The 17,934-nt window shown below is 41.7% G+C and overlaps 1 protein-coding gene across 1 annotated transcript in view; it reads right to left on the bottom strand.

The window, feature by feature from the left end:
* Positions 1 to 4,981: 4,981 nt before the first annotated feature.
* LOC115132100 (N-terminal EF-hand calcium-binding protein 1-like) overlaps positions 4,982 to 17,934 on the bottom strand; it is a 38,757-nt gene continuing 25,804 nt past the window's right edge. Inside the window, exons 6-13 of the mRNA XM_029664354.2 lie at positions 16,153 to 16,289; positions 13,200 to 13,321; positions 12,732 to 12,814; positions 8,797 to 8,850; positions 8,536 to 8,648; positions 7,614 to 7,691; positions 7,088 to 7,179; positions 4,982 to 6,849 (exon numbers count right to left, since the gene is read on the bottom strand). Of these exons, the coding sequence (XP_029520214.2) occupies positions 6,821 to 6,849; positions 7,088 to 7,179; positions 7,614 to 7,691; positions 8,536 to 8,648; positions 8,797 to 8,850; positions 12,732 to 12,814; positions 13,200 to 13,321; positions 16,153 to 16,289 (708 nt within the window). The 3' untranslated portion in view covers positions 4,982 to 6,820. The remainder of the gene's footprint in view (positions 6,850 to 7,087; positions 7,180 to 7,613; positions 7,692 to 8,535; positions 8,649 to 8,796; positions 8,851 to 12,731; positions 12,815 to 13,199; positions 13,322 to 16,152; positions 16,290 to 17,934) is intronic.

Genomic DNA, 17,934 nt, shown 5'->3' with positions numbered 1-17,934 from the left:
CCTCTTTTCAACCTCTGGTTTTCCTTTCCCCCATCCTATATCTGGTCTTCCACCCTCCTCCTCTTGGGGGATTATTGTAATCCATGTTTCCCATCTGACGATCATAACAACTGTATTTTCTCCTGCCATTAACTCGGTCATTAAAATTAATTAAAAGAGAAACTGGCCACTCCATTATACAGAGGATATTTAATATTTTCATAAATCTCTCTCTCTCTCTCTCTCTCTCTCTCTCTCTCTCTCTCTCTCTCTCTCACGCACACACACACACACACACACACACACCACCACCACCACCACCACCACCACCACCAGTGGATGCTCCTCAGAGGAGGAAGAGGAGGACCATCGTCCTCAGTGAATTTCAAACAGTGAATCTTTAAAAAAAAAAGTTATAATGGTTCTCACCCCCTTCCATAGACTTACACAGTAATTTTGACAACTTCTGGAGGATGTCCTCAAACCTATCAGAGATCTTGCAGCATGAACTGACATGTTGTCCACCCAATCAAAAGATCAGATAATGAATCTAGAACTGAAAGCACACACTACAGCTAGTTAGCACTGCAGTGTATAAAATGTGTTGAGTAGTTGACTCAGAGAAAGACAATAGTTGAACAGTTTTGAACAAGTGTATTTATTTAAAAATGAAGGAGAAGCAAGAGAGGGAGAGAAAGAGAGAGATATTTAGTTGTATTTTTTTTTAAACTTTCACTTAGCTAGCGAATGCTGCTAGCTAGTTTAGCCTACTCAAACACCCAGCTCAAACATAGAGGGATGCTATGTTAGCTAGCTGGCTATGGCTATCCAACACTGGATTTTTTCCAAGTCAAGGAAAGCTTTTGGTTTTATGAATTTATTGCCACCGGGGCCTGCTGGTGTAACTGCTAAACTGCTTGCTAACTGTACACTGTACTGCATGATTGTAGCAGGTTTACTAATGTGTTAGTTCTATTAGCTATGTTGACTGATGTTAGCTAATACGGTGACAACTATGTAGTGTATTCATTCCACCGATTCTGTTGAAAAACATTTCTTGAACAGAATTAAGGGAATTAACTGGAATGATATCTTGTCCTATATTGATGTGGAAGCTGATAGTCAGGTGTTTCTATCCACAATCCAGACTACAATAAATGGCTTCCTAAAGAAAATCAAATCCAAACCTGGCCAAACGAGCACTCTTCCTTGGCTAAATGGAGAAATCTGGAAACTGATAAAAGAACGAGATCATGCTCTAAAAACAGCCCTAAAGTCCAAATTAGATCATGACAGACGTAGGTTAACCATGTTGAGAAATAAAGTGATGAAAGAAATCAGACAGGCCAAGGCAAACTTTTTTATTGACATAGTTGGTGAAGGAAAGGGAAATTCTATATTGATCTGGGAGAATCTAAAAAAGAGGGAAAGACCATAGTAACACCGCAAAAAAACTAGAAATCATGGTGAATGACAATCTTACACAGGATGCAGTCGAAATAGCAATAGCCTTCAATTACTACTTTATTGACTCTGTCAGGGTACTGACACAGAACCCCTCCACTGTTTTCTTGGGCTCAGGGCTAGTGAATGACACTGAACCTGTCTTCATCATAAGGGAGGTTACTGAGTCAAAGGTGAACAAGATGATTAGCCCACTAAAGAACATTAAAGCCAAAGATGTGTTTGGGCTGGACTCTACTTTTCCTAAAAACTAGGGGGTGTTTCCAAGGGTATGCATGTCGGCCATAATAACAAGGGGGGGGGGGGGGGTACTGTTAACCATGAGGTTCTTATCACCCTCGATGCCTTGAGATGGATGAAATCATACCTTGAAGGCAGAACTCAGTGTGTCAGAGTGAGCAATGAGCTGTCGCCCACTCTTAGCTATGATGTGGGTGTGCCCCAAGGGTCAATACTGGGGACCCTCCTGTTCAGCATGTACATTAATGATCTGCCTTCTGTCTGTACTGGGTCTGAAGTTCAAATGTATGCAGATGATACAGTGATATATGTGCATGCAAAGAGCAAACAACAAGCTGCACAAGAACTCACTTCTGTAATAGTCCAGGTTACAAAGTGGCTCAGTGACTCATGTTTGCATCTCAATGTGAAAAAAACGGTCTGCATGTTCTTCACAAAGAGAGCAACTGATGCTACTGAGCAAGATGTATATGTGTCAGGGGAGAAGCTCCAGGTGGTATCTGATTTTAAGTACCATGGCATCGTACTTGATTCCAACCTCTCTTTTAAAAAGCAGGTGAAAAAGGTCATTCAAATAACCAAATTCAACCTAGCTAATTTCCAATTTATACGAAATTGTTTGACTACAGAGGTAGCAAAACTGTACTTCAAATCTATGATACTCCCTCGCTTAACATACTGCTTGACTAGTTGGGCCTAAGCTTGCTGTACAGCATTAAAACCCATTCAGTCTGTCTACAAACATACTCTCAAAGTGCTTGATAGGAAGCCCAATAGCCATCATCACTGTTACATCCTCAGGAAGTATGAGCTCTTAAGTAGGAAAATGATTGTGCAATACACCGACACATATTTTGTATTCAAGATCCTAAATGGCCTGGCTCCCCCTCCACTCAGTACTTTTGTTAAACAGAAAACCCAAACATATAGCAGCAGATCCACAAGGTCTGCCATGAGAGGTGACTGTATAGTTCCCTTAAGGAAAAGCACCTTTAGTCAATCTGCTTTCTCTGTGAGAGCTTCACATGTTTGGAATACACTGCCATCAGACACACATACTGTAACTGCACCACCTATCACACTCTCACAAAAAACATGAAGACATGGCTAAAGGCCAATCAGATTTGTGAACATAATCCCTAGTTGTGTATTGCCGCTTTCCATGTTGTCTGTAGTTTGTGAGGTTTGGAAACATTTTGTTGCTTTTATATATTTTGTCTTGTTGCTTTTTGTGCTATGTTGCTCTGTCTGCATGCCACGTTTTGCTTGTTCTATGTTGCTCTGCGTGTGCTCACTGCTCAATGATTGGCTGTATTGTTATTGTAATTGTTTTTAATAACCTGCCCAGGGACTGCGGTTGAAAATTAGCTGGCTGGCTAAAACCAGCACTTTTACTGAAACGTTAATTAATGTGCAATGTCCCTGTAAAAAAAAAAAAAAAAAACTCAAACACAAACTCAAGTAAACGGAACGAAACAGGGATAAACATACCTGAATTCGTCCAATAGAATCCTCTCATTTGAAATTTTGGACTAATAATTACATCCTAGATCAGCTAGATCACGTGTCAAACTCATTCCACAGAGGGCCGAGTGTCACAGGTTTACGCTCCACCCTTGTACTTGATTGATGAATTAAGGTCACTAATTAGTCATTTAATTTGCAAATAAATTCATAAAAAATCCTACAATGTGATTTTCTGGATTTTTTTTCTCATTTTGTCTGTCATAGTTGAAGTGTACCTATGATGACATAGCCAAATCTAAAATTCAAAATCAAATGACAATGACCTCCAAATAAGAGGTTAAGTACTTTCCCTGATAAATCCTTCCTCTGTAGTTTTCCATATTTCAGCTGTTTTGTGGCTTATCCAGTAGGGAACCAGGAGGATTGTTCCCCTTCTGTTTATGTTGATGCATCTCATCTTCCCAGATCTCTCTCTCTCTTTCTCTCTCTCACACACGCAATAATCACCTTATTATAGTTATGGGCATACTGTGAATAGCCTATGAAGCTAGCAGCTTGTGTGTTCCTTACATTGGCTGATATAGAAAACTGGTCAGATAAGATAGTAGAGGGATGGGATTGGGGACAGAGGAAGGATTTACTGTATCTCAGTGGACGACTGCTGCTGCTGCTGTATCAGACTGTTGTTCTGCCTCTGCTATCTTGAATTTCCACTGGTTCTGTCATAGTGGAATGATTCATTTTTATATTTGATACGAAACATAAGAGAACCCATCAATCCTACAAGTATTGGATAACTTGAGTATTTTCTAATGCTTTGGACAAACAGATTAACTTATTGTAAATGATTATTGTCTGTGGTGGAAAATTGCTGTTATATTGTTTATCCAGTGTATCTAGCCACTGGATAAAGTCATATAATGTACTAATGAGACTTGCTCCCTCTGCCAGAAAACGTCCCCTTTGTCTACGTGACTGACTCATGGTTCTTGATTTATAGCAAAATGCTGAACTAAGATGTGAGAGACGAGCAAGACAAATGGTTTCATTTGTCACTAACTGGTCTTTTGACCAATCAGATCTGATCTTTTGCCAATAATTGGTCAAAATATCAGAATTGGGCTCCCTAACAGGCTTAAACATCAGTAGAAATCCAGAAGCACGGAACCAAGTCCACTAACTGCTCCATATTCAACTCGGAGCTCTTAAAAATCAAAGTTTGCAGCTGCTTATACTATAGACCTATTATTAGGTTTATAGTATATACATTTTTATTTTCAAAAAGCTATTCTAAATAGCATTCTGAGACAGCTGGAGGTAAAGCACCATTTTTGAAACCTCTCGGATTAGTTACTGAGGAATTGATCTGTTGTTGTGGAATAATGGTATGTACAGGGTTTAATGCATCTCTTGTTGTCATACTTCAGTCCTCCAGACAGGGATATAGGGCTCAGTACTGCGGAAGTTCAGTGTTATAGCTCAATTTAAATGTAAAGATCATTTTGAATTGAGCCCACATATGCAGCGTTTACTGCATATGAAGGCATCTCCGCGAACACGGGAGCATTATCTTTACATTTCAATCACACTATAGTACTAAACATCCACAATATGGATTGAGTCGAGCCCATAATGTAAACCATCACTGTATGCTAAACAAACCAATGAGGTCAAATACTGGTTTTCACCTCATGACATATTTGATATCATGTCATAATATGACACATTATTATAAATTCTAGTTAGAGTTGTCTGTGAATTGCATCATATACCCATAGCACTGTACATGCACTTAGCTGTATTGGTGTGAATCAATAATGATGTGAAATGGTCAAGTCATTAGCTTTAATTCATGCCAACAAAAAAAACCATAGCATCCACATAATTATTGTAACATTGATTTCAAATGTTGGATGACTGAAGAACAACTATAGTACAGAATAGCAGGGACATATTCATTCATCCTCAATTGGACATGACTAATTCATCCCCATTTGACATGATCAACACTCAAATCACAAAATATCTACTAATAATCATTAACAATATGTGAATTACCTTCAGTTTCATTAAGATTCTCAGACTTGTATTCTATCCATAAGTGATTACTCTCATACTAACAGGGATAAACTATTCAAAAAATACAATGTGTGTTTGTTTTGTTCTGCACACATAATGTTGGCTGCATATTTTTTTTTTCACCACAGAAAACAAATACTCCCATAAACAAATAATCCCATAAATAATGCTGGATAATTAATGTTGATGGCATTGATTTGTTTAAGCTGAGGGATAGCAGTGCAGGTTCAGCCCTTGGAATTGATATTTCAATAATATTAAAGATTTAATATAGCATATTAAAGATCCACTCCAAATGTTTTAACATTTCCTGTTGAAAAACAATATCCCACATATGAACACAGTAATGTAGACACACGTAAGGGCCGAAAAATGTGTTTTGAGCAAAATAGTGTTTTTCAGATACATGTGCAAACTTCATTAAGTAGGCCATTCAAGGAGTTGGTCTTATGGCGCCTTCTGATGTCATCGGCCTCCCCCCTTGCTTACGGGAACAATAGAGGAGCAATAGAGAACAAAAGAAGAAAGCCCCCCCCCCCCCACACTTGTACCATGTAATGAGGATATCTGGACCACCTATTGAGATGTGCCTTTGTTGAGTAAATCAGGTGATAAACGAGATGAATCGGAAACTGGAGTGCGACATTAAATATGATTACATTATTAATATTACAAAATGTAGTAAAGTGACTGAAAACCTACCATGTTATCCGTCCACATACTTATCCATCCATATCCATAGCAACGGCAAAAAATATAGCTCCATTCACAACTAAAGTGCATGAGTGACATACAGTAAGTATAAATACGATATCCAATTCAGGGTTGGGTGTGAACCAACCGATCTGTGACAACATTATATCTAAGAAGCACATTGGAAATCACTGTAGTGGTACTTTGTTATTTTACCTTCTTTTTTTTATGAGCTAGGGTTCAACATTGCACAATACAACAGGTAGAACAATTGGACACTGGTAAACTCTACCTCTGTAGTTAGTAATCTGCTGTTATTTTAGTAGGAATGTGAGTACTGAATGACCATATTGAATGATCAATATGTATACACATTTGAGGTAACTAACAAAGTACATCATGGAATGCTAAAGCAATGTGGTATCAATTAGCTTACTAGTAAACAATGTCTATTTCGAGGCTAGTAACAAAGTAGCATTGGGAAATCATTCAAATTCATGCAAATGTTTTTGTTCTTGTACATCTATTTCTACATCTAAACTCATACAAGACATGTCAATGTGTCGAAAGATGCACAGCAAAAAAAATACTTATTATGATGATATGGATTACAATAACACAATAGTTATTGCAATATTTCAAAACGCTTTCTGTCTAACGCATTATGTTTTTGGACTGATTTAACTGAACAGGCATAGTTAAGTCGTGCATAAGTTCATCTCAAATTATGACAATACAGCAAACACACAGCATATTGTCTAGGAAATAGTCATTAGAATGCTGTGGTAAACAAAGGAAGCAAAGCATATCAGTAGAAACAGTCAAATGTAAGAATAAAACACTTTCTCCTCCTCTTATTGTTTTGAATATCATGGTTTCAATGGGAACTTTACTTCTGTCAGTTGTTATTCATAATCCACCAAGATGCTGAAAAAAAACAAATTAACAAAATAAATAGACTGGTCGTTTACATATGAGCATCATATTTCTAATCTATGGACAACAATATACTATATGAACATCAAAAAACGGTATGCATTACCACATCCTCTCCAGTGGGTTTGAGTCTTTGTCCCTCTGAGCTCCCAGAGGCATTCCTTATCTCTCCTTTCACCCATCCCTACCTCATCCACTCCCAAAAATCCACCCCCCACATGACACTTACCTGGGAGGAGCATGGTGGCAACCATTTCAGGGTCCTCCAGTACGTCAATGATACAGCGCTGGAATGTCTTGCTGATGGGGGACTGCAGGTAACTGTAGGAGGAAGGGATGGAGAGCGGGGACAGAGGAGTCAATGGGTGGCCCTGGACTGTCGGTGCTTTGTCATACCGTCAATAAGGCTTTGTAGAATGTCTTTAAGTCCAACAGCATTGCAACATCCCATCTTAATCAAGGCATTTAGTAGGAAAACTGAATTTGGAAGAATTCTGAATGGCTATATCTGGGTGCAAATCCATTTTCATTCAGTCAATTCATTTGAAACTGTTGGGACTACACTCTTAGAAAAAAAGGGTTTCTTCGGCTGTCCCCATAGGAGAACCCTTTTTGGTTCCAGGTAAAACCCTCTGTGGAAAGGGTTCTACATTGAACCCAGAACCAAAATGGTTCTTCCTAGAACCAAAAAGGGTTATTCAAAGGGTTCTTCTATGGGGACAGCCAAAATAAACCTTTTTTTTATATTTATGTACCTCATCCAGGAGAGACGGTCTTGCCAGAACTCGTACATGATGAAGCAGGATCTCTCTGGAAGAGTCTGGACAGACACACTGTGGGATAAGGAAGTCACAAGTATATTGCAAATGAAATTGGCATTTTGATGACAAACATTTGTAGTTCCCTGTAGTAGTGCCATAGTTCCTTGTAGTAGGGTCTGTACTCTTTATCAGAAAAGTCTGAACTATTGTCACCTATTTGACAGTATTGCAAAACAATAGTTATGATGGAAAGAAAGTCCCTTTTTAGTATTGAAATACAGCAATGACTGGAACGAACTACAAAAATCTCTGAAACTGGAAACACTTATCTCCCTCACTAGCTTTAAGCACCAACTGTCTGAGCATCTTACAGATTACTGCACCTGTACATAGCCCACCTATAATTTAGCCCAAACAACTACCTCTTTCCCAACTGTATTTAATTAATTAATTTATTTTGCTCCTTTGCACCCCATTATTTTTATTTCTACTTTGCACATTCTTCCATTGCAAAACTATCATTCCACTTGCTATATTGTATTTACTTTGCCACCATGGCCTTTTTTTGCCTTTACCTCCCTTCTCACCTCATTTGCTCACATTGTATATAGACTTGTTTATACTGTATTATTGACTGTATGTTTGTTTTACTCCATGTGTAACTCTGTGTCGTTGTATCTTTCGAACTGCTTTGCTTTATCTTGGCCAGGTCGCAATTGTAATTGAGAACTTGTTCTCAACTTGCCTACCTGGTTAAATAAAAATAAAATTAAAATAAACAGCCAAAGTGTGTTCACAAAATCCAGAGTAGCTACAGGATTAGGGTGATTAGCCAGGAAAAGCGGCTACATTCACAATAGGTAAAATCCTAATTGAAAACAATGGGCAATGTATTCAATGTAGAAGAGAGACCTACTGCATATTGTTAGTCTGGCAGGCTGTGGCTTCTGTGTAGATCTTCAGAGCCTGCTGGAACTCCTCTGCGTCTTTGTCCTTCACAGACATCTGTCTCTGCACCAGCAGGATGTTCTGTTGAGAAGGAAAGAGGGGAAAATAGTTCAGGCCAGTGGCATCTGGGTTATATTCATTGTGCACCAGACAGAAGAAACTTTTTGATAGACATTGAAACCTTACTTTTCCAAATCTAAAAGGAAGTGGTCATCCGAGTTGGACTCACCGAGTTATATGTTCCGGCTAAAGTGTCCTCTTTGAGTGGTTCCAGATGTGGACTCTGCAAATGGAGGCATACATATTTCAGTCAGTCATGAAAAGAAATGCTGTAACAGAACGAGCCTGACCAAATCAAGCTCAAGTATGAACTTCTAGTAACAGTACGTCACAGAGCATTGCCTTTGATATGAAATGGATTGATATACTGTATGTATATTATATTTCCCTAAAGCGAGAAACAGACCCTAAGCAAACTGACAATTTGGAGCATAGCACAGTGTTGCAATGTCGTTTTTCGTCACAAAATGGGCGGCTCCTTTTAGTACAATGGGCAGCTCCTACGGCGCTTGCTACGCAGAATTTCTCTGCTCAAATATTGAAACGTAACATATCATTCCTTACGCTACCGTGGGTACAGTGTTGTGTAGGCAATGAAGCTGAGCCAAACCTGCCTGGTTCCTTGATCTGAACTATAGGCTATGTGTCAAATAAGCAGTTCTGCCTTGATAACCAAATATAATCTTGGAGTGTTTAAACAATAAACCAATCAATATTGTAGCCTTATTATAATCATCCCAAAAGGTATTTTGTGTCGAAGTAATAACTATGTGATTCTAGGCTATTTTGAAACGGTAAAAACAGCTGCTAGCCATGAGCAAACATTATGACATTCTATTTTTAACTGATATGGGAGCGAATACATTGAAGCAGCATGTCAAACTGGGATAATTATAGTATGTTACACCGGTAAGTATAAGAATACTTGCCAGGGCATATTATTTCATTATAAATCTGATTATTTCACATGGGGAAGATGTGGGAAGCTAAAAGGCTAGCATGCTTGATGTTTTTAGGCAGCTAGCTAGCAAGCTGCTAGTCGAGTTGCCTACAGCCAACTGGCAGGCATAAAACAAGGTAATGTCAAACAAACCTAAAATGTCATACATGCAGCATTTACTAAAATATGCAATTTATTATTTGAAATTAGGTAACAGTGGTGATGATGTTTTCAACATGATTCTTCGCTTTTACCACAAATGGAAGGCAACAAGAAAATCGCTGCTATATAGCCTTGTGATTGTTGCTATTCGGGGGTCTAGAAATGCATGGACCGCACAAGCGCACAGACGCTCACTTGTATCGGCCTTTAGCAGGTTGAATTGAGCTTTGAGAGGTTGGGAAATAAGATGAGAATTTGGCAGTTAGCACTTTAGCTGGTTGTCATTGTCTATCAAATATTAGTATTTCCCAACAGGAGGGGCGATGTTGTGACTTAAGCTAATTGTCGACTAAGCATAAATGAGTCAGTGGGCACTGATCAGAGACGGTAGTTTTACATTTACATTTACATTTACATTACATTTAAGTCATTTAGCAGACGCTCTTATCCAGAGCGACTTACAAATTGGTGCTTTCACCTTATGACATCCAGTGGAACAGCCACTTTACAATAGTGCATCTAGGTCTTTTAAGGGGGGGGAGAGAAGGATTACTTTATCCTATCCTAGGTATTCCTTAAAGAGGTGGGGTTTCAGGTGTCTCCGGAAGGTGGTGATTGACTCCGCTGTCCTGGCGTCGTGAGGGTAGTGTTTGACTAGAGACTCACAACACATCATTAAGACTAAATGGAATGATCTATGTATAACAACTTAACCTCGTACTCATACTCCAGCTAACGACCACTGAACCTTGCTAAAAATGTTTTCAGAATACTCAGAAATCTCAAGAGGAAAAATTCAAATAAAGAATGATTCAAGGGTTTTTCTTTATTTTTACTATTTTCTACATTCTACAGTCTTGAAGGAGTTCCCACATATGCTGAGCACTTGTTGGCTGCTTTTCCTTCACTCTGCGGTCCAACTCATCCCAAACCATCTCTATTGGGTTGAGGTCGGGTGATTGTGGAGGCCAGATCAACTGATGCAGCACTCCATCACTCTCCTTCTATGTCAAATAGCCCTTACACGGCCTCCTGAATATTGTTCCTCATACTGCAGCTAACAAATAGTGAGCTTAGTTCCCCATACTCCAGCTAACAAATAGTGAGCTTAGTTCCCCATACTGCAGCTAACAAATAGTGAGCTTAGTTCCCCATACTGCAGCTAACAAATAGTGAGCTTAGTTCCCCATACTGCAGCTAACAAATTGTGATCTTAGTTCCCCATACTGCAGCTAACAAATAGTGAGCTTAGTTCCCCATACTGCAGCTAACAAATAGTGAGCTTAGTTCCCCATACTGCAGCTAACAAATAGTGAGCTTAGTTCCCCATACTGCAGCTAACAAATAGTGAGCTTAGTTCCCCATACTCCAGCTAACAAATAGTGAGCTTAGTTCCCCATACTCCAGCTAACAAATAGTGAGCTTAGTTCCCCATACTCCAGCTAACAAATAGTGAGCTTAGTTCCCCATACTCCAGCTAACAAATAGTGAGCTTAGTTCCCCATACTGCAGCTAACAAATAGTGAGCTTAGTTCCCCATACTCCAGCTAACAAATAGTGAGCTTAGTTCCCCATACTCCAGCTAACAAATAGTGAACTTAGTTCCCCATACTCCAGCTAACAAATAGTGAGCTTACTTCCCCATACTCCAGCTAACAAATAGTGAGCTTAGTTCCCCATACTCCAGCTAACAAATAGTGAGCTTAGTTCCCCATACTCCAGCTAACAAATAGTGAACTTAGTTCCCCATACTCCAGCTAACAAATAGTGAACTTAGTTCCCCATACTCCAGCTAACAAATAGTGAGCTTAGTTCCCCATACTCCAGCTAACAAATAGTGAGCTTAGTTCCCCATACTCCAGCTAACAAATAGTGAGCTTAGTTCCCCATACTCCAGCTAACAAATAGTGAACTTAGTTCCCCATACTCCAGCTCACAAATAGTGAACTTAGTTCCCCATACTCCAGCTAACAAATAGTGAGCTTAGTTCCCCATACTCCAGCTAACAAATAGTGAGCTTAGTTCCCCATACTCCAGCTAACAAATAGTGAACTTAGTTCCCCATACTCCAGCTAACAAATAGTGAACTTAGTTCCCCATACTCCAGCTAACAAATAGTGAACTTAGTTCCCCATACTCCAGCTAACAAATAGTGAACTTCCTTCCCCATACTCCAGCTAACAAATAGTGAGCTTAGTTCCCCATACTCCAGCTAACAAATAGTGAACTTAGTTCCCCATACTCCAGCTAACAAATAGTGAGCTTAGTTCCCCATACTCCAGCTAACAAATAGTGAACTTAGTTCCCCATACTCCAGCTAACAAATAGTGAACTTAGTTCCCCATACTCCAGCTAACAAATAGTGAGCTTAGTTCCCCATACTCCAGCTAACAAATAGTGAACTTAGTTCCCCATACTCCAGCTAACAAATAGTGAGCTTAGTTCCCCATACTCCAGCTAACAAATAGTGAACTTCGTACCCCATACTCCAGCTAACAAATAGTGAGCTTAGTTCCCCATACTCCAGCTAACAAATAGTGAACTTAGTTCCCCATACTCCAGCTAACAAATAGTGAACTTAGTTCCCCATACTCCAGCTAAGAAATAGTGAACTTAGTTCCCCATACTCCAGCTAACAAATAGTGAGCTTAGTTCCCCATACTCCAGCTAACAAATATTGATCTTAGTTCCCCATACTCCAGCTAACAAATAGTGAGCTTAGTTCCCCATACTCCAGCTAACAAATAGTGAACTTAGTTCCCCATACTCCAGCTAACAAATAGTGAGCTTAGTTCCCCATACTCCAGCTAACAAATAGTGAACTTCGTACCCCATACTCCAGCTAACAAATAGTGAGCTTAGTTCCCCATACCCCAGCTAAAAAATAGTGAACTTCCTTCCCCATACTCCAGCTCAGAAATAGTGAACTCCCTTCCCCATAATCCAGCTAACAAATAGTGAACTTTGTATCACATACTCCAGCTAACCACTGAACCTCATACCTCATTCTCCAGCTTGTCTATCAGCTGCTGCAGGCGGTTGACCTGGGAGCTCCAGTGGTGGTTGTCTGGCTCCACACTGACACCTTAACCAAGGAAACAGAATGTCAGATCACCACTACACACATGGCTTGTGTCATGAAGTGAAAAATAACTGATCCGGGGTGAATTTCCCCCAAAAATGAAGATAATCTTAACCAATAAGATCATTGTTTGTTCAATGCCTACCAATGCACTTAAGATGCTCTAAGTGCTGAAAGTGATCTTTATGTTTTCGGGGAACCTAACCTTTGGTCAATGTGGCAAACAATATAATCGTATAATTTCATATTTCAAAACGGCACTAAATATATTTTCCTAAATTGCCATAGGCCTATAGGTCATATGCGTAATTGCAATCAAAGACATGTTGCTACCTTTAAATTGAAACAGACCCTTAGAATGAGGCAAAACAAAGGTGTCAATGTGTACCTGTAGTGAGCATGCCAGAATAAGGGTCTGTGGGGGAGAGACACAGGTTCTTTTGGATGCGACGGCCTGGGCGTTTGGCGATTTTCTGGAGGGAAAGATCCTCTGGCTTCTTTATCATCTTCCTGCAGTGGACACAATTATCATCAACGTCATCCTGATCAACAACAACATTATTATCATCATCAACAGCAGTATCATCCTTATCATTGTTACTAGCTAGGTTACTATCCAATTGGCAACAGATTTTCATGCGAATATTAACAAATCTACATAAAAACAATATGCACATTTTCCCACCAGATATGTATTTCCATCATATTGACTTGGGTCGGATAAAAGGCTGTGTGTGATGACGTAGTGCACATAATAACTTTTGCGGTTAAATTCCCATGTACCAAATAAAAGATACAAGCTAAATGGGTTTCCAATGCATTTTCAACACTAATGATGGTTTTGTCACAACAACAGTTGCATTATATAGCGAATGTGCCCACTCTGGTCTTGGCAAGTGCCAACAGCTCGCCGATACAGTGCGGGTATAGCCTACATGATGAGAATATATTTATATTTATATTTATATTTAATTTATATTTATATTTATATTTATATTATATTTAAGTCATTTAGCAGACGCTCTTATCCAGAGCGACTTACAAATTGGTGCGTTCACCTTAAGACATCCAGTGGAACAGCCACTTTACAATAGTGCATCTAAATCGTTTAAGGGGGGAGGGGGTGAGAAGGATTACTTTATCCTATCCTAGGTATTCCTGAAAGAGGTGGGGTTTCAGGTGTCTCCGGAAGGTGGTGATTGACTCCGCTGTCCTGGCGTCGTGAGGGAGTTTGTTCCACCATTGGGGGGCCAGAGCAGCGAACAGTTTTGACTGGGCTGCGCGGGAACTGTACTTCCTCAGTGGTAGGGAGGCGAGCAGGCCAGAGGTGGATGAACGCAGTGCCCTTGTTTGGGTGTAGGGCCTGATCAGAGCCTGGAGGTACTGAGGTGCCGTTCCCCTCACAGCTCCGTAGGCAAGCACCATGGTCTTGTAGCGGATGCGAGCTTCAACTGGAAGCCAGTGGAGAGAGCGGAGGAGCGGGGTGACGTGAGAGAACTTGGGAAGGTTGAACACCAGACGGGCTGCGGCGTTCTGGATGAGTTGTAGGGGTTTAATGGCACAGGCAGGGAGCCCAGCCAACAGAGAGTTGCAGTAATCCAGACGGGAGATGACAAGTGCCTGGATTAGGACCTGCGCTGCTTCCTGTGTGAGGCAGGGTCGTACTCTGCGGATGTTGTAGAGCATGAACCTACAAGAACGGGCCACCGCCTTGATCTTAGTTGAGAACGACAGGGTGTTGTCCAGGATCACGCCAAGGTTCTTAGCGCTCTGGGAGGAGGACACAATGGAGTTGTCAACCGTGATGGCGAGATCATGGAACGGGCAGTCCTTCCCGGGAGGAAGAGCAGCTCCGTCTTGCCGAGGTTCAGCTTGAGGTGGTGATCCGTCATCCACACTGATATGTCTGCCAGACATGCAGAGATGCGATTCGCCACCTGGTCATCAGAAGGGGGAAAGGAGAAGATTAATTGTGTGTCGTCTGCATAGCAATGATAGGAGAGACCATGTGAGGTTATGACAGAGCCAAGTGACTTGGTGTATAGCGAGAATAGGAGAGGGCCTAGAACAGAGCCCTGGGGATGCCAGTGGTGAGAGCGCGTGGTGAGGAGACAGATTCTCGCCACGCCACCTGGTAGGAGCGACCTGTCAGGTAGGACGCAATCCAAGCGTGGGCCGCGCCGGAGATGCCCAACTCGGAGAGGGTGGAGAGGAGGATCTGATGGTTCACAGTATCGAAGGCAGCCGATAGGTCTAGAAGGATGAGAGCAGAGGAGAGAGAGTTAGCTTTAGCAGTGCGGAGGGCCTCCGTGATACAGAGAAGAGCAGTCTCAGTTGAATGACTAGTCTTGAAACCTGACTGATTTGGATCAAGAAGGTCATTCTGAGAGAGATAGCGGGAGAGCTGGCCAAGGACGGCACGTTCAAGAGTTTTGGAGAGAAAAGAAAGAAGGGATACTGGTCTGTAGTTGTTGACATCGGAGGGATCGAGTGTAGGTTTTTTCAGAAGGGGTGCAACTCTCGCTCTCTTGAAGACGGAAGGGACGTAGCCAGCGGTCAGGGATGAGTTGATGAGCGAGGTGAGGTAAGGGAGAAGGTCTCCGGAAATGGTCTGGAGAAGAGAGGAGGGAATAGGGTCAAGCGGGCAGGTTGTTGGGCGGCCGGCCGTCACAAGACGCGAGATTTCATCTGGAGAGAGAGGGGAGAAAGAGGTCAGAGCACAGGGTAGGGCAGTGTGAGCAGAACCAGCGGTGTCGTTTGACTTAGCAAACGAGGATCGGATGTCGTCGACCTTCTTTTCAAAATGGTTGACGAAGTCATCTGCAGAGAGGGAGGAGGGGGGGGGGGGGGGGGGGGGGAGGAGGATTCAGGAGGGAGGAGAAGGTGGCAAAGAGCTTCCTAGGGTTAATATATAATATTAACCTAGAATATTATGGACAAAAGAGAAAGATTATTTTTATTTGTCAAACAGCAGCCAAACGTTGATCATCACGTCACCAGAATAAGACCCTCAATATCTTATTGGAAAGGAGCGTCAAGCTCCCTTTGAAGTTCATAATTGATTTAATCTGTAGCCTAAACTGCATGCTTTGTGTGGGAGGACCACACAACATATCAAATTGACTTTGAAATTATGGTTATTATATCAATATTTGCACATAAAAGCATTTACATTTTCATTTCTCACATAATTAGCTTTACAAATAAAATTAATCCTGGAGTTGCAAACTCCAAAGCTTGTGCTATGCTTTACCAACTGAAATACAGTAGCAGTGCACAGTGAGAGAGTGATTAAGGGAGAACGCAGAGTATCATAGATAGTCGTTGCGGTGCTACTCTACCTGCCAGTGCAGCTCTGCTCATCCACGGCCTCCATAGCGCAGTCTAATGACGACTGCAGGGACTGCAGCTGGGTGTTGGTCTCTCGCAGAAGGAAACGTGTCACAAACTGTCCTAACACTGATGAGCCCTGGTATTCCTGTACAGGGAGGGGGTGAGGGGTGGAGGTAGAGTGGGAAGAAAGCTTCAATGAAACAAATCCTATTCAATGGTCATTTCAATGATTATTAATAATAATAATAAATATATACACATTCTTCCTTGCAGATTTTCTCAAGCTCTGTGCATCACTGCACAGCTTTTTTCAGGTCTCTCAAGAAATGTTAGTTCAGGTTCAAGTCCGGGCTCTGGCTGGACCACTCAAGGATATTCAAAGATTTGTCCCGAAGCCACTTCTGCGTTGCTTAGGGTCGTTGTCCTGTTGGGAGGTTAACCTTCGCCCCAGTCTTAGGTCCTGAGTGCTCTGGAGCAGGTTTTCATCAAGGATCTCTTTGTACTTTGCTCCATTCATCTTTCCCTCAATCTTGACTAGTCTCCCAGTCACTGTTGCTGAAAAACATCCCCACTGTATGATCCTGCTACCACCATGCTTCACCTTAGGGATGATGCCAGGTTTCCTCCAGATGTGACGCTTGCCATTCAGGCCAGAGTTCAATCTTGGTTTCATCAGACCAGAGAATCTTGTTTCTCATGGTGTGAGAGTCGTTTAGGTGGCTTTTAGCAAACTCCAAGTGGGTTGTCATGTGCCTTTTGCTGAGGAGTAGCTTCTGTCTGGCCACTCTACCATAAAGGCCTGATTGGTGGAGTGCTGCAGATATGGGTGTCCTTCTGGAAGGTTCTCCCATCAGTACAGAGGAACTCTGGAGCTCTTTCGGAGTGACCATCGGTTCTTGGTCACCTCCCTGACGAAGACCCTTCTACCCCGATTGCTCAATGGCCAGCTCTAGGAAAATCTTGAGAAGCAACCCCACACATGAATGGTCTCAGGATGCTTTACTGTTGGCAGGACTGATGGTAGCGCTCACCTTGTCTTCTCCGGACACGCTTTTTTCCAGATGCCTCAAACAATTGGAAAGGGGATTCATTAGAGAAAATGACTTTACCCCAATCCTCAGCAGTCCGATCCCTGTACCTTTTGCAGAATATCAGTCTGTCCCTGATGTTTTTCCTGGAGAGAAGTAGCTTCTTTGCTGCCCTTCTTGACACCAGGCCACCCTCCAAAAGTCTTCGCCTAACTGTGTTTGAAAATGCACTCACACCTGCCTGCTGCCATTCCTGAGCAAGCTCTGTACTGGTGGTGCCCCGATCCCGCAGCTGAATCAACTTTAGGCGACGGTCCTGGCGCTTGCTGGACTTTCTTGGGTGCCCTGAGGCCTTCTTCACAACAATTGAACCGCTCTCCTTGAAGTTCTTGATGATCCGATAAATGGTTGTTTTAGGTGCAATCTTACTGGCAGCAATATCCTTGCCCGTGAAGCCCTTTTTGTGCAAAACAATGATGGCGGCACATGTTTCCTTGCAGGTAACCATGATTGACAGAGGAAGAACAATGATTCCAAGCACCACCCTCCTTTTGAAGCTGTTAGTCTGTTATTCGAACTCAATCAGCATGACAGAGTGATCTCCAGCCTTGTCCTCGTCAACACTCACACCTGTGTTAACGAGAGAATCACTGACATGATGTCAGATGGGCCTTTTGTGGCAGGGCTGAAATGCAGTGGAAATGTTTTTGGGGGGGGATTCAGAACATTTTCATGGCAAAAAGGGAGTTTGCAATTAATTGC

The sequence above is a fragment of the Oncorhynchus nerka genome, linkage group LG7 (assembly GCF_034236695.1).
Source record: "Oncorhynchus nerka isolate Pitt River linkage group LG7, Oner_Uvic_2.0, whole genome shotgun sequence".
Classification (NCBI taxonomy): Eukaryota; Metazoa; Chordata; class Actinopteri; order Salmoniformes; family Salmonidae; genus Oncorhynchus; species Oncorhynchus nerka.
The sequence above is the reverse complement of the archived record's forward strand: the minus strand, read 5'-3'. Positions and strand labels throughout refer to the sequence as shown.